Raw genomic sequence first — 21,273 nt, 5'->3', positions numbered from 1 at the left:
AACATGTAATAAGGACAAGTGCTCCACTGTGTTTATAGAAGCCTTATTTATAATAGCCAGAAGTTGGAAAGCACCAAGACGTCCTTCAAAAGAGGAATTGGTACAGAAAATGTTGTACATTTATAAAATAGAGTACTACTCAGCAATTAAAAACAATGAATTTATGAAATTCTTAGAGAAATGGATGGATCTGGAGAATATCATCCTGAGTGATGTAACCCAATCACAAAAGAACACACATGGTATGCACTCACTGATAAGTGGATATTAGCCCAGAAGATTGGATACCCAAGATACAATTCACAGACCACATGAATCTCAAGAAGGAAGACCAAAGTGTGGATGCTTCAGTCCTTCTTCGAAGTGGGAACAAAATATTCACAGGAGGAAAAACAGAACCAAAATGTAAAGCAGAGACTGAAGGAAAGGCCATCCAGAGACTGCCCCACCTGGGGATCCATTCATATACAGTCACCAAACCCAGACACTACTGTGGATGCCAAAAAGTGCTTCCTGACAGGAGCCCGATATGGCTGTCTCCTGAGAAGCTCTGCCAGAGCCTGACAAATATAGAGAGGTTGCTCCCATCCAACCATTAGACTGAGCATAGGGTCCCCAATGGAGGAGTTAGAGAAAGGACTGAAGGAGCTAAAGGGATTTGCAACCCCAATAGGAAGAACTACAATATCAACCAACAATGCCCCTTAAAGCTCCCAGGGACTAAATCACCAACCAAAAAGTACACATGGGGGGACCTATGGCTCCAGCTGCATATGTAGCAGAGGATGGCTTTATTTGAACATCAATGGGAGAACAGGCCCTTGGTCCAGGGAAGGCTCGATGCCACAGTATAGGGGAATGCCAGGGTGGGGAGTAGGAATGGGTGGGTGAGTGAGCACCCTCATAGAAGTGGGGTAAGGGGTATTGGATAGGGGGTTTCCAAAGAGGAAACTGGAAAAGGGAATAACATTTGAATTGTAAATAAAGAAAATATCCAATAAGAGAAAAAAAAACAAAAGAATTGAAGCTAGTTTCAGTAAGAAATATTATTGGTACATATGAGACTTGTAAGGAAACCATTTAATGATGTTTTTTATATTTAGTTCATTGACAATTTCAAAATAATATATAAGAAATTACATATATATTATACACCTAATTACATAATATTCATAATAATTCTTAACCTCTCACAGTCTTCTTATTCTATCAATACCACCTCCCCTTTCTTATCCTTTTCCCAGATTCCTAAGTTTGAGTTTTGATGTGTGATGTATTTACTTTAACTTGGACCATGTGTAACATTTGGATTAGAATTGTCTTTTTGAACCTACTTTACTTACTAGGAAGTGGGTATATACCTGAGCATGCAGACTTCCCCTTTTATTGAATATATCAGCATTAAATAGTTTAGAGGAGAGGGCCATTATTCCTTGAGACCTTACTCCATTCTAGCCTGGATACTGATGGCCCATTCATGTTCAGAATCAGTGCAGCATCTGTAGATGTTGAGAGTTTGTGGTTATGATGGCTGTGTATAGCCTAGAAGGTACTTCACAGACATGACCACTACATTTTAGCTCTTGGAGTCTTGTGCCCCTTTATCCTCATCCTCTTTAAACCTTGAAGAATAAACTAAATGTCCCATTTACGTTTAGGTACACCTTCTCCTTATTGCTGGTACTCTGTATGTAATAAATATCGAAATAAATACTATTCTGGGTTTTCAAACCACACTTAGAACAAATGGTTCCCAAATAAAAGACACGAAGCCTTTATATGAGTAATAATCTTTTCTATTCTATTCTATTTTGTCTTCTTCCCTGCTGATTAATCTAGGATATCAATTCCCATTTTCCACTTGGACCCTGCTCCTACTCCAGCAGGCTAGCCTTCATGGCCATGCACTCGAGATCCTACCACACAGTGTCATCTTCCCTCATCTGTCTCCTCCTTGTTTCTATGCCTGACCCACACAAGTCCCTGAAGCTCTGCTCTGCTCCCTCTATTTTACCCAGCCTAGGCTATAAGTATCTCTATTGATACTTATAGGAGAGGAGGGCAAGGTTTACACACCCAAAGATGGTGTGTGTGAAGATCAGCTCCTCTTAGAATAAACAGATCCTGGAATACAGAGTTTAGCATACAAATACAAGCAGAACCAGAGCAACCTGATCCAAATAAATGTCTACTTCCATCATGGTTTACTGGAAAATAGATGCTTTTCTTGACTAATGAGGGGACTATGGATTGTCTATAAATATACACATTATATTTAGAGTATTGTTCAATCTTATGTCAAAACTTTTTTGTATTGGATATTTTCTTTATTTACATTTCAAATGTTATCCCTTTTCCTGCTTTCTTCCTGGAAACTCCCTATCCCATCCCTCCTCCCGGTGCTTCTATGACGGTGTAGACCCACCCACCCACCCATTTTGGCCTACCCATCCTGGAATTCCCTTACAATGGGGCATCAAGCTTTCACAGGGCCAAGGGCCTCTCCTCCCACTGATGTCCATGGCTGAAGCCATGGGTGCCAAGCATGTGTACTCTTTGGTTGGTGGTTTAGTCCCTGGGAGCTCTGTGGGGTCTGGTTGGTTGATATTGTTATTGTTCCTATGGGGCCGTAAACCCCTTCAGCTCCTTCAGTCCTTTCTCTAACTCCTCCATTGGGGACCCTGTGCTCAGTCCAATGGTTGGCTGCAAACATCCATGTCTGTATTTGTCAGGCTCTGGCAGAGCCTCTCAGCAGACAGCTTTATCAGGCTCCTTTCAACAAGCACTTCGTGGCATCCACAATAGTGTCTGGGTTTGGTTACTGTATATGGGATGGATCCCCAGGTGGGACAGTCTCTAGATAGCCTTTCCTTCAGACTCTGCTCCACACTTTGTCTCTATATCTCCTCCCCTGGGTAATTTGTTCCCTCTTCTAAGAAGGATTGAAGCATCCACACTTTGGCCTTGCTTCTTGAGCTTAATGTGGTCTGTGAATTGTATTTTGGATATTCCAAGCTTTGGGGCCAATATCTACTTATCAGTGGGTGCATATCATGTGTGTTCTTTTGTGACTAGGTTACCTCTCTCAAGATCTTCTTAATAGCAGAATTAAGCTCATCTTTCTCTATGACACCCAGCCATGGGCTTAAGAGTAAGTTTGCAATTACAATTGTGGAATTCGTGTGGTAAAGATAGTGTCAAACCCAGTAGTGGTTGAGTGCCTACAACATTGTTTGGCCCAAACATATCTAGACTGTCCAAGGCCTTAATACATCTGAATTTGCAACATTTTACAGTGGAATTTCTGGTGTATTTTTTTTTCTGGATAGGATGAAGGCAATTGATCTCTCTGCAATTTAATTAAATAACTTTTTTCTATTTAACACATATAGTCCTCTTTTCTTGGGTATATTCAATTGCTCATTTCTTTCATTAAATGTTTTACTATTTGGGGAAAGGGCAGTATGAATTCAAAACTAGAACAATTCAAGGGATGAAGATTACAAATCTTCATTAGGACAAAATTTTCAAATTGACCTTTTGTGTCAATGTTGAATCTATAGAAGGATGAAATTTAGTAGTGATAACAGTAAGTTCCAGAGAAAGGTCAATGTCTGAGTACTTATTTAGGAGAGTTTAAAATTAGTTAATATATTAATCAACCTTGTGAGTAGCTTGAATCAACACTGAAATGGAAACACTGTCACTGCTGATAGGCACATGAAGAGCATCTGGAAAAATGTAAGGTGTCATGTAGTGCTGACCACCATGTTGGTCCTTCACTTTAAGGAATTTGAGGGTTTTTTTTTTTGAGGAATCACCTTTAATATTGAAAAGAATTCACCCGTTTCCACATGAAAATGAAGAATTTGTTTAGTGCAGTGAGCATCAAACAAACCAGTTATGTTTGAGTGTCCATAACATTGTTGTGCGCAAATATATTTGGACTGTCTGTGCCCTTAATATATCTGAATTTGAGTCATTTTACAATGGAATTTCCACATGAAAATGAGGATTAACTTAGAGATGGAGAACTGTAGTAAGAATGATATTTATACTTTAAAAGGTGCCTCTTTTTGGCATCCTTCCAAAAGAAATCTCAGTGAGCTAATTTAATTTATTGGTGTGCTATGAGAAGTATAATTCTTAAATTTGTTAAAGAACATTTATAATGAAAAGAATTTAAATGTATTAACCATGTACTAAATTTATAGAATACTCTTGACAATTTTCTCTTATAAAACAAAAATAATGAATAAGGAAGCAATAGGAAAATTATGTGCTTTTATCAGTTTTTGCTAGAATATCTTTAGCAAATTCATGAGGTTTCCTGAAGTAGATTCATACTTCATGGAAAGAATAATAATATTATAATATTTCAAGTACTAATTATTTACAAAGAAGAATATGAAATGGAAAAAATTAATTTAATATTACTTATAAAGTCATTAATACAATGAACAATATATCACTTCAATAAAAGATACAAGAATAAGTCACCATAATGTAATAACATTAAATTTCATTGCAAATTCAAATTTAAAAATAGTCATCATATTGGATATTAACAAATATCCTTGATCCACTTTTCTGGGGAACTTTCAAGTGTAATTTTCTTTCATGGGGGAAGATATTCTTACATACTTCAATTGTCTGAATTCTATTTATTTCCTTGTCCAGTTGTCTGAATTCTTTTTATTTCTTTGTCCTGGACTCTGTGTTTTCTCATGTAGTTATTTTAATTAATAGAAAGTAATTCAATGATTAAGTAGTTTATCTCTAATATTAGTGTTTTCTGCTTTTTTATTTTATTTGTATGCTGCAAGTGAAACCTTGTAATATCTCACAAATCAAAAATGGACATCTATATAGAGAAGAAATATACAGACTCTATTTGCCAGTCTCTACAGAAAAGAAGTTCCGCTATTACTGCAACAGCGGATTTGTGACTCCTTCAGGGTCACACTCAGACTACCTCCGCTGCACAATACAAGGGTGGGAGCCTGCAGTCCCCTGCCTCAGTAAGTCAATGTCTATAGTAAATCACATTTAATTCTTACAAAGAGAAGGAGAGGAGTAGATACATAGTTACAGTTACAGTTAAGTTGCTCATGAAAAAAAAAGAAGACTAACACTTTGTGAGCAAAGAAAACTAATCTGCCTTTGAAAGCAGATTACATGAAATGAACATCAAAAGTACAGACTATGAGAATGCCTTCATCACTTACATATTCTACTTATGAAAACTAAAGATAAATGCTAATATTTGACAATTAGTGTTTGTTTTATTTTTGACTGTTATGTATGCTATTAAGTGGTTATAAAGGTACATTTTATGTTAGATTATTTTAAATTAAATGAGTTTTTAACTATTTCATGTATTTATGATTTTTGTGCATGTGTGATCCTTAGAGGAATGTGTTTTTCATTATGTGAAAAATGGGTATTCTTCATGCTTGGAAAGAAAGTATGTACAAGATCAGTCTGTCAAAGTCAACTGTTACAAAAGGCTTCAATCTTCCAAATGGTCAGGACACAATTACATGTACAGAGAGTGGCTGGACACCTCAACCCATATGCATCCCTGCTGGTTGGTAACCTGCCCTGAGATCACAGGATGCTCCTGCCTATCCATCCTATCAATATTAACTGTGGCAAAATGTTTCGTTCTTTCAACTGTGTATAAGTTAGGATTCCTAACAAGCATATAGCTTAGCAAACACATCAGCAGAAATTAGACCACAATAAAATAAAACACTGAATAAAGTTTTCTTTAATTCACAATATAATATACTTAGAAATTACTTTGTCTTTTGATTCAAAACAGACATATAACTATATTTTAAAATTAAAATATGATAATAGCTGCATGCATTATTCTTATATTCAAGTAGTGACATGATAATTTAAACTGGTAATTTTCTCAGAATTCTCTGTGATGGACTTGGAAGGGAATTCTAGGGAATTGCGCACTACCTAGTTTTCCTTCAAAATATGTACTAATATGCATTTCTGTCTGTCTTTTCCTTATTCTATAACCTTGATGTCTGCATGATATCACATTTTATTTTTGAAGTAAATATCTATAAATATAACACAATTCAGTTAGTGTGCATTCATTTTATTATAATTTAGGTTTTAAGAAAAACGGTCCTAGGTAAATTTGGAATTAATCTTTTTAATTTTTCAAATTTATTTTTTTCTAACTCATACATTTGTAAGTAACATGCTAGAATATTAATACTTCTAACAATCAATTTCTGAGTTATAATAAATGTGTTCTTTGTTTATAATTAAGGTTGCCAAATCTTTAAATAATCTTGGTTAGATTTCATTAACATTTTTAATATACTAAGTAACTTTAAAATAAATAATTTTATAATAATATTAAGTCTTCTTAAATAGGAACATGATACATCTTAAAATTTTAATATGCTTTTGAGTTTTCATCAAGTACCTTTTAGTGTACAATTTTCCTCTTGTGAAATTTTTTTAGCTTTACTCTTTTTTTGTTGTTATTTTTTATTAGATATTTTCTTTTTTTATATTTCAAATGATATCTCTTCTCCCAGTTTCCCCTCCGAAAAAAAAAAAACTGTTCATTCCCCTCCCCCTACTCACCAACCCACTCTCTCATGCTTCCTGGTCCTGGCGTTCTCCTATACTGGGGCATAGAACCTTCACAGGGCCAAGGGTCTCTCCTCCCATTGATGATCTACTAGGCCATCCTCTGCTAAACATATGCTGCTGGAACCATGAGTCCCATCATCTGTACTCTTTGGTTGATGTCCCTGGGAGATCTGACGGTACTATTTAGTTCATATTGTTGTTCTTCCTAAGGGGCTGTGAAACCTTCAGCTCCTTGGGTCCTTTCTCTAGCTCCTTCATTGGAGACCCTGTGTTCAGTCCAATGGGTGGCTGCGAGCCTCTATTTCTGTATTGATTGGGTACTGAAAGAGCCTCTCGGGAGACAGCTATACCAGGCTCCTTTAGCCAGCACTTGCTGGCATCCACAATAGTGTCTGGGTTTGGTGATTGAATATGGATAGGATTCCCAGGTGGGGCAGTCTCTGGATTGTTTTTCCTTCAGTCTCTGCTCCATACTTTGTCTCTGCAACTCCTTCCATGGGTATTTTGTTCTCCATTCTAAGAAGGATTGAAGTATCCACACTTTGGTCTTCCTTCTTCTTGAGTTTCTTGTGGTTTGTGGATTGTATTTTGGGTATTCTGAGCTTCTGGGCTAATATCCACTTATCAGAGAGTGCATACCATGTATGTTCTTTTGTGATTGGGTTACCTCACTCAGGATGATATTCTCTAGATCCATCCATTTCCCTAATAATTTCATAAATCTATTGTTTTTAATACCTAAGTAGTACTCCATTGTATAGATTACCATATTTTCTGTATCCATTCCTCTGTTGAGGGACATCATGATTATTTCTAGTTTCTGGCTATTATAAATAAGGATGCTATGAACATAATGGAGCATGTGTCCTTATTACATGTTGGAGCATCTTCTGGGTGTATGCCCAGGAGTGGTATAGTTGAGTCCTCTGATAGCTTTACTCTTTTGAGATAACTTGGTGTATTTGTATTTACATCTAAAAATTTTCATCTTTGGTGATTTAATATTTTCTATAATTAATAATAATAATGGACTGTTTAAAGTTTTTACTAAGTTATTATATGAGAGTTTTTCTTCATGCTAGTTTTGTTCATGTTCTTATGTTTACATTTTTTTCTATGGTCTTTGTTAATTGGGATGATCTATATATGAACATATTGTGGTAGTTTGTTTCATAATTCTGCAGGTTTTTACTTTTTTATGACCTATCCAGTAAAATATCTGTGTCATTCTACCATGTTATGACTTGTATAATAACTGATCTTTATTGTAGAAAGATTTATGTTTATATAGATACACAATAATTAAGGTATCTATGCCACTTATGAACATTCTGGTTATTTTAAATTTTGCCAATTGCTTGATCTATTTATGAAAGTTTGATAATAAGTCATTGTATTTGAATTTATAAAATAATCTTAGATCAATATCTAAAACTGAGATTAAGAGAATCTGGCATGTGGATTGTCAGGCTGTTTGGAACATTTTACATCCATGATGGCAATGAGCACACTTCCAGTAGACTTGTTTCCTCTAAAATTTCTAAATATACCAGCTAAGGAACATATTATTCTACTTTAATTTTGTTTACCTAGTAGACTAATAACTTCAATTACCTCCAAAATCCCTTTTTGATTGGATGTTTTATTGTATAACTTATATTATAATCACTTACTTATCTGAGATACAATTCCTTATCAAATTTTTGAATATTTTCTTTTGTAGCCTGGATCACTGTATGAGTTTCTAGTAGTTATTTCTGGTAGGTATATTTTAACATTAAGTGCTTTTGCTTAAATTTGACACTTTAAAAATAATTTAAATTTTCTGAGATTAAGCTTCTTGAAAATTGCTCTGTAGAATAGCTTAAAATCAGGAATGATGATAGGTACAGAAGTTCTTAAATTGTAGAAGATTGTTTTAGCAATCCTGGGGTTGTCAATTTTCCATATGAAGTTGTGTATTGTTCTTTCCAGGTCTGTAAGGTATTGTTTTGGAATTTTGGTAGGAATTGCATTGACTCTGTAGATTGCTTTTGGTAAATTATCCATTTTTACTACTAATCCTACCAATCCATAAGCCTAGGAGATCTTTCTATTTTCTGATATCTACTGTTTCTTTCTTCAGTAACTTGAAGTTCTTGTCAATATAGATCTTTCACACTTGGTTGGTTAGATTTACATCAAGATATTTTATATTATTTGTGATTATTGTGAAGGGTGTTGTTTCCCTCATTTCTTTCTCAGCACATTTATTGTTTGCATAAAAGGAAGGCTATTGAATTTTTTGTGGTTGTTAATTTTTTATGGCCACCACTTTGTTAAAGGTGTTTATCTGCTATAGGAGTTCTCTAGTAGAATTTTTGGAGGCACTTATGTACTCTATAATATTATCCACAAATAGTACTACTGTGACTTCTTCCTTTCCAATTTGTATCCCCATTAACTCCTTAGGTTGTCTTGTTTGCTCTAGCTAAAACTCCAAGTACTATATGAATAGGTACAGAGAGAATGGTAGTTCCTGTTCTCTTACCTAAGTTTTCCACCAGAAGGATTCCCTGATTTTGTGTTTTCTTTACTCTTTCTATTTCTATTTTCAGGCATTGAATGATTTTATTGATTTCCTTTCTCTGTTTGAGTGTAATTTCCTGTATATTTTTAAGAGTTGTATTTATTTTTTTTTCTTTGAAGGCTCCTATCATCTTCACAAGATTGTATTTAAAATCATTTTCTTGTGCTCCAATTGTCTTAGATTATCCAGGGCTTGCTGACATAGTATTTCTGGGCCCTGGCTGTGCCATATTGCCCTGGCTTTTGTTGATTGTGTGCTTAAGCTGAAGTTTAGCCATCCGGTTGTTCATGGTACCATCCAGGCAGAACCCTGGATCTTAAAATGGAATTCGTAGGAGAAGGCACAGCTTATTGTTGCTGAGTATGCCTCAGGGAGAATTGGCAGACAGGTGATTTGGTGGTACGTGTTTTTTTTTTTAATTTTTGTTCTGAACTTCTTTGAACTTTTAGCACCCACTGTTTTTTAGGCATGCAGTCACTATGACATTCTAAATTCTTGGTACTGGTATCTATACCACCTATGTGAATATATATTCCAAGATCATCACCCAACCTCAGGAAACCTAACTGTGTAAATATATTTGATACATATTAGAAATCCAATTTATTCTCACATTTCAAAAAAAAGTACAAAAAAACCCATGCTTTAACATTTTCTGACATTCTGTAGGATTATGAATCCACTTGACCTAAAACATATAATATTATGAGTAATTTAAATCATGATTTGTTAATCTTGAAACCTATGAGTTGTTTTTCTTGGCCAAGTAACATAAATGATTTTGATTGTTTCAGGTCTTCTTGTACAAAAAACTAATGCATTTTTAAAAATATTTTTTTATATTGTGAATCTGTAAGCTGATGTACATATACTAAAGTTTTTCTTACATGTTTCCTCATTTAGAGATATGCTCAAAGTCAGATATAGAAATTGATAATGGATTTTTTTCTGAAACTGATTTAACATATGCTGTAAATAGAAAAACACAATATAGATGTAAACAGGGATATATAACAGCAAGTGGTGAAACATCAGGATCAATCACTTGCCTGCAGAATGGATGGTCATCTCAACCCTCATGCATTAGTGAGTATTTCATTATATTGTTGGCTATATATTGGTGCCATAGAAGAGTTTAGCTTTATTGTTCTTTGAAGTGGGTAATGTTACTTCATTTGAAAGTTGAGTATTATATTTCAAGTAAAAATATATGTGACTATTTGTTTTTGATTGTGGAGGTATTCCTGTATTATAGACTATCAGTTCATTTTCCTTTTCAAAGTCTTAAAAACATCACGTAATTTTATGTTTCATGAAAGATTCTTTGACTAGTTGCCTTTTAAAAAGATCTTCCTCTTTGAATACTAAAAACCTTTGTTTTAATATGTAAAGTTTATTATGAAGATATATACTCATGTTTTAAATCCCTGAATATGTGAGAACCTTATGTGTTTGACACTGTGAATTAAGGTCCACACAGAACATGTTCCTCATTGAAATTCCTCCCAAGTATCTTGATTTTAGGGAAAAAAAAAGTTTCCAGGTAGCAGCAAATTTTGATATTTTAAAAGTTTCCCTTGTTTTAAGGCCAAGGGTTAATGAAGGCATTCTAAGAATAATAGTTAGTTCATCTTGTCTTATTGAGGAGAAAATTACTCAATGCTGCATTTTAAGAATTATTCAACATACCTTAAATGACAAGGCAATTTAGGGTATTCTCTACTTTCTTAATTTGACATTTTTTAAATTTGAAATTTTTTATCTGTTTTGCTTTTACAGGATCTAGTTAAAGAAACAGAAATTAAAATTATTTCCATATACTAATTATTATATTAAATTGTAATTAGCAAGGCACCTGTACTAAATTTAGCTAATCAACATTACTATATAAGTCATATTAACTATGAAATGAGATCATAATGTACAAAATTTTGTTACACTTTCCAAAAAAATAAGAATCCGTCTTTTTATTTGTATTATATGATTAAATATAAGAAAAATTGAGTTGTGAAATTTGTCTAAGGGCTTTTAATACAGCATTTAATTTATTATCATATATTAACCTATATAGACTTTTGTTTCCATGGGAATTACTCAGATTGTACATTGATACATTAGAAATATAATTTTCAATTTTATTTTACATTAGAGTCTTGTGATATGCCTGTGCTTGAGAATGCTAAATCTAAAAATAATAACACATGGTTTAAGCTCAATGACAAATTAGATTATGAATGTCATGTTGGATATGAAAACAAATATAACCAAACCAAAGGCTCCATAACTTGTACTTATGATGGATGGTCTGATAAACCTTCATGTTATGGTGAGTACTATCTCGACTAGAATTTTATTTTACAAAACAAAAATAAATATTTTTATGATACTTAAAAATGAATTTTCTAGAATCTGCCTTCTGATTTAATATAAACTTGGAGAAAGACCAGTCATGAAGACTAAAGGTGATAGTATTGGTTTTATTATTTATTACATTCCTTTATCTATCCTGTATGTGAAAATGCATGCATGTGTGTGTTTATGAAGGTGTGAACAATTAATGAAGAGAGAGAGACAGAACCTGACTGCTCTTAGGTGAGGGCTAAAGAAAAGGTTTATGGCACATACTGGGGGGAAATCAGTCAGAAGTATCTGGAAGGATACAGACTGAAACAGGCCTTGGGGGTGGAAACAATCAAGGGATATCAGAGAAAGAGAGCTAAGAGAGTACCTGGAAACCCAGAGATCCAGAGCACAAGAGACTCCACAGCCAAATGGCTAGCTTATATATGGAAGATCAGCTGGGGCAAGGGCTGTGAAACAGTCTGCAAAGGTTAAAGTAAGGAAGTGTCCTGAGAAGTGCAGAGAGGGGCCTCAGTTTTGTAAAACATATTGGTGATGTTGAGAGACTTGTCAGTGTCTGCTTTGATAAGTTAAATGGCCACCTCAGGTGACCATTCATCTTGAGTTTAAGAACTAATACTACATCATAGGATAGATGTAAGAGAACCTGTGAGAATCAGTGCTCTCTTTTCATCATATGGGCCTCAGGGATGAAACTCAGGACTCTAAAGTTGGTGCTAAGCACTCTCACTGACTGAGCCATCTCACTGGCCAGATAATCGGTTTTAAAAGTGTACATTCATCAGGTGTAGATGTCACATGCTTGTGATTCCTACACTTAGGGTCTTGAAATAAGAGGTTACAAGACTGAGGACATTCTGAGCTACAGAGTAAGTCTTGGTTTCTAAAATCAAACAAACAAGAATATTATTCAATTAATGACTCCTTTGTAAAGCCTCATTATACCACATATTTCTGATTAGAGTATAATTGGGTTTTATCATTAATGTAAACTCTTAATTGCTTAAAATAAATCATATTAACAAAATATGATTTAAGTATAAAACAAAGTCATGAAGCATGAACAGCATGAGGGGAGACAATACAGGAAAAATGGAAATGCAAAAGAAATTGAACAAATTGCAGCAAAGACTAAGAAATTTGATTTGCAGTATCAAGGGTACACTCAAATGTAACTTATTAAGGATACATGCACCTGGCAAGTGCTACACACTTATAATTTTGACACATGGGAATCATAGTATGAAGATTTTGAATTCCAGACCAGTCTGGGCTACATAAGAAGTCCAATCATAAACAAACAACAGAAACAAGTGGTCTTCAATGTAAAAACAAAAATCAATATAAATAAATAGTGATCATTAATTTCTCTCTGATTATAAGCAGTTCAAGACTATGAAATCAGGGTTTTCTACAATACAGTGTAACACTAATATAGAATGCAAGGGGAGAGCCATTAGTTCAGTTGGATAATACCTGGTTAGTCCACATATTAGACTTAAGGTCAGTCCTAGCATTACAAATATAAAGTGATCAAAACAGACAGTTGTTACATACAATTCTATTAGGTAACAAATCTTTTCCAGTGGAGATGACACACAAATGTTTGCACACCCTAGCTAGGGAGCCAATGATTCCTGTCCTCAGTTTCCTCCCTTAGGGTGTCCAGGCAACACTGCATACCAACTGGAGAATGAAATGCAGTCAGGAATCAGTGGGGTTTTCAGGATCCCAGTTCAGTGGGGAGTGAGTGCATGGGACTAGAAGGTTTCCTCTGAGGACTTTAATGAATTGGTTCTCTTAGATGATCTTATCTTGTGCACATACCTGTCTTCCAGGTGGGTTTGTATGCATACACATTATTCAGTATGGATAATGGTCATATGTGAACCTTGGAGAGTAGAAAGGAGTTGTCAGGGTGATTGAAAATCATTATCTAGAGTTTAAAGTTCTGCAAATGCCTCATTTGTATGGACAGGCATTCGGGAATCCCAGGTACTCACTAGATGTGCTTCTTACCAGGAAAGAGGAAGTTGTACTTGTAGGTCTGCCAAGGAATATTCAGTTCTCCTCAGGTAGAGCTTTTGGTGGGTTGAGCTCCCGAGACAGGGTGAAAGAAAGGGAAGCCATGTTGGAAAATGGAGTCGTCTGTTTTGTACCAACATCAAAGGAGTTATCCAGACATAGTAGACTCAGACTTAAAGTAGCAGCATCTTCCAACAGGAGGCAATGAAGACCAAAATACAGATACCACCAAAGTCCAACTTTGTGATGCATGACTTTTGTTGGGTTACTTATGGAAATATGGATGAGGGGTTACTTATAGGAGGAAAAATGACTCAAAGGCAGCTGTTTCTCCAAAACCCGCTCAGCATAGTTGACAGTTCACAAAAACTGAGGCCTTGGGGCATATTGCACAACTGGAATAATATGTTGGAGAGTGTCCTTTTCAAGTAGCCCTTTCCAAAAAGCTAGGAAATTTCCTGCTTCTGTCAAGCAACTGCTATGGCTCAGCCTTTTAATTTTGCATCTTGGGTGGTCTGAGTGTGCTCTTTGCAGCTTCGCTTATCTAAGAGTGACTCTCAGCAACCTAGCTAGCTTGTTTACTCTGGAAAGGAGGGACCTGCTGAATCTGCTCAGTTTCAGGGACTCCATGAATCCCTTTTGATGTTGACCTTCCTGCTTAAGTTACTTCCCAGAAGGATGGAATATTTCCATCTCAAAGAAACTGTTACCCAACAAATTTGCACAGACTTTTCCATGTCTCCAGGTCTGACAGGCAAAAGTGAACAAGAGTAGAGGAAATGGAGTGAATGAGAAAACAGTACAAACTGATGTGATAAGACTGTGTTCTGTTCCAAATTTAATGATGACTAATGACAAGGTGAACACAGATAGGAACCTGTCAACACAATATAATTCTCTAAAAATTGAATGAAATATGGCAGATTGGTAGTCAAGTGTTCTAGACTCAACCATGTGTTAGAGAACTGGACAAGATTTAATACTATCCAGGCTTATTTCAAATGATCTGGGAGTTTTTCCATTGTTCTGAGATGTGATCAAACTATTATTATTAATAGTTTTATCATCATCATTATCTTCCTCCACTTCATTATAATTATTACCCTCCTCTTCCTTATCAAGTCCACTTAAGCTGAATATTATTTATAGAAAACTTTAAAAACAGAACACCAAAGAACATACATTGATACTCACATTTTCATACATAAGCACGAAGTGTTAGCCTTTCAAAATGAAGTATCTCCCTCACTGTACATCAGCTTACACAAGTCATTAAATCACATTTTATGTTAAAGTTGCTGTGTTAGAGTCCACAGGAAACATGAATTTTATTCATATGAAGGTAGAGTATTACAATAGATTAATAAGAGAATTTGTGTAAAATAAGCAAAAAATACATAAATATGAACAGAAACAAATATGCTAATAGCTATAGATGATCATAATAGTTTTATAGAATAAATGTGGTAAGTCTTCAGCATGATATTTTCCCATTAATATGACTCAATATTAAAACAGAGGTATCACCTAGAGAGTATTATAAGAGTGTCTCAGGTACCTAGCTAAAGCTATTCCTCTGAGTTCTATTGCAAGACCAAAAGAAAGTGCTTTTTGTTCCTTAGATAGTAGTTATAAAGCACGTCTTTCAAATCTCTTGCTCATTATATACTAACAGTAGAGTTTTGAAAGAATGAATTATGTTATATGTGTCACCCTAATTTTAAAATTCTAATTTTGAATTTCTAAATGAGCAAAGAAGGAAATTTCAAGGAAAAATATTTTTTTTAGATTTTTTGATAGTTTGTTTGATTAGCTTTTGGTGATCCCCCAAAAGTGCTAAAAAACTGAAAAAAAGTATTATTGTAATGAAGAGTTTTGTATATTCATATTTTGAGTTTGAATAATTGGCAATTATTTTTTAAAAAAACTGGAAATGTAAAAGTAGTTTAAGGTAAATCCTTTGCACATCCTTTTTATTTTTAACTTAAAATAGATTAATTACATTTTCCTAACTTCAGATGCATGAGAACTAAATTATGTGATCAACTTTCTTAGTGTACAACTAAAATAAATTTTAATACATGATTTAGATACATGATGGCACTAATTTCAAATATAAAAAAAATTGTATTGTGAGTTTAGGAAACTTATTACTTTGACTTTAATAATTCTCTGTATCAAATCAGATCCAATAAAATAAGTTGATATAAATAATTTTATAAGTAATATATTGTGCCATCTTATATTTCTCAGACAGCTTCATATTGATTTAGGGACTATACTAAAGGTAATATGCAGCATTTTTATAAGGAAGATGGCTACTGTTGTCCATGAACGTACATGAGAGTGATGAGCCTACATATTAATGATTAATTGTATATTCTAATTATCTTACTTTTCAAGAAATAGAATGCAGCATTCCCTTATTAGACCCACACTTAGTTGTTTATCCCAAGAAACAAAAATATGCAGTTGGAGAATTGTTAAAATTCTCTTGCCGACGAGGACACAGAGTTGGACCAGATTCAGTGCAATGCTACCACTTTGGATGGTCACCTAGTTTCCCTACATGTAAAGGTCAGTATGTGTTTTACATTTTTCAATGAGATTTAAAAGTTTATTTTCCTTCTCTTTTTGCAGTGTGGCTATAGTCTAAAGCAAATGCAGAGATATAGGCATCCACAAAGACCATATGTTGCATGGCTAATATATAATCACTTATTTACAACATTAAAACCAGGCTAAGTCTCTTCTTAAAATGTGTTTTCAGTGTGTTGACACATGCAGACATAACAGCTGAGCCAGAGACACTTCTTTAATTTTGTCTACATTATCATTAGAGCTGGCATTTCAATGTAAATGCACATTTCCTCACATTGGAAAAGGTCCAAACAGTATTTGATTAATTCAATAGCAGGTATTAAACAAATTAAAACAGATTGATTAGACTCTTTCTACAGTGCTTATCTTTTTTAGAAAGTAACAATTGTATGTTTAAATATTTCTGGTGAATGCAAAAATCCATGTAATTGACACATTCAATTGCTGAATGATTGGCATGTATTTTCAAGGTATCAAATTTACCAATCATTGTTTCACCTTCAATATGACTGCGATGTTATTTCAATAAGTATATTCCAACTGTGAAATGAGTCTAGTATAAATGCTTTGTATTTATAAAGGGTTATTAAAAATAATGTGAATAATTACTTAAATTTCTCTGTTTACTAGAATTTTAGACTGTAAGATGGATTTATAGTTACACAGTATTTCTGCAATAGGTCAAGTAAGATCCTGTGATCAATATCCTGAACTACTCAATGGGAATATTAAGGGAACAAAGAAAGATGAATACCGCCATGGTGATGTGGTAGAATATGATTGCAAGCCTAGATTTCTACTAAAGGGACCCAATAAAATCCAATGTGTTGATGGAAAGTGGACCACTTTGCCAATATGTGTTGGTAATTAAAAATATTAATACTTAAAATTGTTTTGCATTTCATGAGATGCTTTAATTATAAGTATCTTATGTGAAATACCTACAGAGGAGCAAAAAACATGTGGAGACATTCCTGAACTTGAGCATAGCTCTGTCAAGTTTTCTGTTCCTCCCTACCACCATGGAGATTCAGTGGAGTTCACCTGTGCAGAAACCTTCACAATGATTGGACATGGGTCTGTTTCTTGCATTAGTGGGAGGTGGACCCAGCTTCCTCAATGTGTTGGTAAGTCTGTGTGCCTTAAATTACCACTTCATAAAGTCTAATACTTTTATTGCAGAACTATTTCCTAATATGTATTTTGCAGTTAGTATTCTTCATTGAGACATTAAGTCTTACTATAAACCCAAACTTAATGCTTATATTTTGGTGCTTGTCTACAGATAAACAAACATTAATAATAAAATATGTAAATGTTTATTACTTATTCTGTCACTTTTGGTTTTTAGTTATAAATTTTTATGTGACTGAAATGTGAAATTTGAACACATATATCCAAGAAGATATGACTATGCTACAAAAATACCATTGCTGGTTTTATATGACACTCTCCTTCAAGGTCTTGAAAAGCTATTAAATAAAGTCTGCAAAGCACACATTTCCTACTCCCATAACTAACTTTGCTTTTTCAGAGCTTCTATGATGCTTCTGTCAATTCTACATGCTGCAAAATGAAGTCACAGTCACATGTGTTGATGTTTGGACCACATAGTCCCTGTCATGTGCTGTAGAACTCAGCTATGCCAAAAAGTCTGGAATTGTATAGGAAAATCCCATGGATGAGTTCACTTTGCAAGGAGGATGTCAGTTCTTTTGATCATTGAATCTTTAATGAGTAACTGAAAGCATTTGGGGCCTTACATTCACATGTTCCTGAAACTAAAGGTGTTTTGTTTTGTTTTGTTTTTTATTGTGACTCCAGGCTGTTCCTTCAGCATGGTCCTTGGTGTCCAGTGTACTATTCATCACAGTTGTAGGTTTCTCTGACATTGGATAATGTCAGAGAAACATGGAGCTCTTCTGGAAAGTGCACTTATACCTGTAATATGCTCTCCATACCCAGAAGGCCAACCAACTCTGGAATATTTTGTTATGTAAATTAGTACTTCTACTCATTATTCCTTATAATTTTTTTCTTAAGAAACACATGATATCAAAGCACTGCTTTCAATCCTTTAAAACCTATGCTCATGACTGTCTTAAAACTGTTTACCAATTTCATTTGGGACAGAATCTGACACATGTCAAGCATAAGAAATCAATTCTACATTCTGACTTCCAGGGTTCAGCTTTATCATTTGTTCAGATTTCAGAGCTTTGGTCTAAGCTTAATATATCTGTGGTCACGTTCATATGACTCTCTCTAGCTATCTCAATATGTGCTAGAGAGTTCACCATACCACACAAAAGGTGTTAGCCTGCTACAATGTCATTATTCTTCATACCTGTAGCTTTCTTTTTAAAACTATGAGGTCCATTTAAAAACAAATCAGTCTCACAGTCATTATGCTCCCTTAACTATACTTCTTCCCTCACTTACACAACATCAGCTTCGTCTTCCTGCAAACCAGTCTAAAACAAGGGAGTAATACTCAGTGATCTTGGAAGATTAAGCTACTTCAGTCACTATTTCAAATATTGTTTTATAAAACTCTTGCAATACTCTGGCTAATTACTTAGTTTTACTTGTTCTATCCCTAACCACCTCACTTTACATATCTAGAAACTACACTGAATTTTTCTCTAAAAAACCACTCTTGTCTTCACTGAGTAATTAAAATATATAGCATATTAAAAGGGCTTCATATAGCTCTCAGTTAACTAATACGACATACACATATTTTTTACTTTTAATTTTTTTTACAGTCCAATTGTTACCTGCTCCCTGTCCCAAGATATTTTATACTATTTGTGACTGTTATAAAGAGTGTTGTTTCCCTATTTTCTTTCTGAGCCCTTTTATCATATGAATGAAGGAAGGCTACTGACTTGATTGAGTTAATTTTATATCCAGCCACTTTGCTGAAGTTGTTTATCAGCCATAGAAGTTCCTTGGTAGAATATTTGGTGCGGCTTATGTATACTATCACATCATCTGCACGTAGTAATACCTTGACTTCTTTGCCAATTTGTATCCCCTTGATCTCCTTTTGTTATTTTATTGCTCTAGCTAGAAACTTACATACTATATAGAGTAGTATGTAAAGAGTGGGCATCCTTGTCTTATTTCTCATTTTAGTGGAATTGCTTCAAGTATCTCTCCATTCACTTTGATATAGGCTGTTGTTTTGCTGTATGGTGTTTTTATTATGTTTATTTATGGGCCATGAATTCTTGATCTATGCAGTACTTTTAACATGAAGGGGTATTGTATTTTGTCAAAGACTTTTTTACCATCTAATGAGATGATAATGTGATTTTTTTCTTTGAGTTTTTATGTAATGGATTATGTTCATAGATTTCTGTATATTGAGCCAAACTTGCATTCTAAGAATGAAGTCTACTTGATCATACTGAATGATGGTTTTGAGTGTACATGGATTCAGTTTGCTAGAATTTTATTGAGCATTTTTGAATTGATATTTGTAAGTGAAAGTAGTCTGAAGTTCTCTTTCTTTGTTGGGTCTTTGTGTGATATAAGTATCAGAGTAATTGTGGCTTCATAGAATGAATTAGGTAGTGTTGCTTTTGTTTCTATTTTGTGGAATAGTTTGCAAAATGTTAGTATTAGCTCTTCTTTGAAGGTCTGGTAGAATTCTGCACTAATACCATCTGGCCCTGGGCTTTTTTGTTTGGGAGGTTTTTTAATGACTTCTATTTCCTTAGGAGATATGGGCCTGTTTAAATAGTTTATCTACTCTTGATTTAACTTTGGTACATGCTATCTGTCTAGAGAATCATCCATTTTATCTAGACTTTCCAATTTTGTTGAGTATAGGCTTTTGTATTAGGATCTGATGATTTCTTTCAATTTCTTCAGTTTCTGTTGTTATGTCTCCTTTTTCATTTCTGATTTTGTTAATTTGGATACTCTCTGTGCCTCTAGTTAATTTGGCTAGGGTTTTGTCTATCTTGATGATATTCTCGAAAAACCAGCTTTTTGGTTTGATTGTTTTTATTGTTTTCTTTGTTTCTATTTTGTTGATTTCTTCTCTGAGTTTGAGTATTTCCTGCCTTCTACTCCTCTTTGGTATGTTTGCTTTTTTTGTTCTAAAACTTTCAAGTATGCTATTAAATTGCTAGTTTAGAATCTCTCCAATTTCTTTACTAGTGCACTTAGGGCTATGAATTTTTCTCTTAGCACTGCTTTCATTGTGTCCCAGAAGTTTGGATATACTGTGTTGCCACGGACTGGGGTTTCTTATGGTGTCCCTTGTTCCGCAGGACAATGGGTTCTGGCCAGGTGTGCATGGGATTCGGCTTTTTGACAAACAGACTCCACACGAGTGGTATAAGGTCTGAGTGTATTTCTCAAAAATGACATGAGGCTTTTACAATCATTGCAAAAGAGAGATGAAAAATCTGGCAGCTCAGTAGTCGAGGTACATCTGAGGCCACCTAAAACACACTAGGTCTAATGCAGCCACCTCCTCTGGACTGGTGCAGCACTCCCAGGCTCCAAGTAGGTTCGGGCTGCGGGTGCGCGAGCCAGGAGGGTACAGGTTTGAATCTTGAGTCCGCAATGTTGAATGCTCGAATCTTCAATGTTAAATGCTCGAATCTCGAATGCTCAATCTCTTGAATCTCGACTGGTGCTGCACCCACCCCCGGGCCCAAGCACTCCGGGCCCTGGGGGAAGGGGGGCTACGGACTGCATGAATCTAAGCCCTAGTCCACCTAAGCTCTGGTTCTAGTCCAAGTGCGAGCGAGTCCAAATGTTGAATGCAGACTGCTTGCTGCTGAATCTAGAATGCTGAATGCTCTCTGTTGTCTCTTTCTGTAAGCTTTAATGCCCTACCCAAAATGCTGGAGGCAATTAGTTAGAATGGCTTAACATTCCAAGTCAGGGTTTAATGCCCTACCCACAATGCTGGAGGCAATTAGTTAGAATGGCTTAACATTCCAAGCCAGGGTTTGACTAGGACATTGGAACATTGGTGAAGAGAGCAATGTCAGAATTTTCTTTTTCTAGCTGTTAAGAAATGGTATCTTGAACAATCAGACCCCTCTATGTGCAGTCCTTGG

The 21,273-nt window shown here is 34.8% G+C and overlaps 1 protein-coding gene across 1 annotated transcript in view; it reads left to right on the top strand.

The window, feature by feature from the left end:
• Cfh (complement factor H) overlaps positions 1-21,273 on the top strand; it is an 883,581-nt gene that overhangs the window by 105,834 nt on the left and 756,474 nt on the right. The window contains 8 exon segments of the mRNA XM_031378504.1: positions 4,827-5,021; positions 5,413-5,504; positions 5,506-5,590; positions 10,103-10,285; positions 11,349-11,525; positions 15,989-16,162; positions 16,867-17,049; positions 17,134-17,313. Coding sequence (XP_031234364.1) covers positions 4,827-5,021; positions 5,413-5,504; positions 5,506-5,590; positions 10,103-10,285; positions 11,349-11,525; positions 15,989-16,162; positions 16,867-17,049; positions 17,134-17,313 — 1,269 coding nt within the window.

The sequence above is a fragment of the Mastomys coucha genome, unplaced genomic scaffold, assembly GCF_008632895.1.
Source record: "Mastomys coucha isolate ucsf_1 unplaced genomic scaffold, UCSF_Mcou_1 pScaffold1, whole genome shotgun sequence".
NCBI classification, from domain to species: Eukaryota; Metazoa; Chordata; class Mammalia; order Rodentia; family Muridae; genus Mastomys; species Mastomys coucha.
The sequence above is the reverse complement of the archived record's forward strand: the minus strand, read 5'-3'. Positions and strand labels throughout refer to the sequence as shown.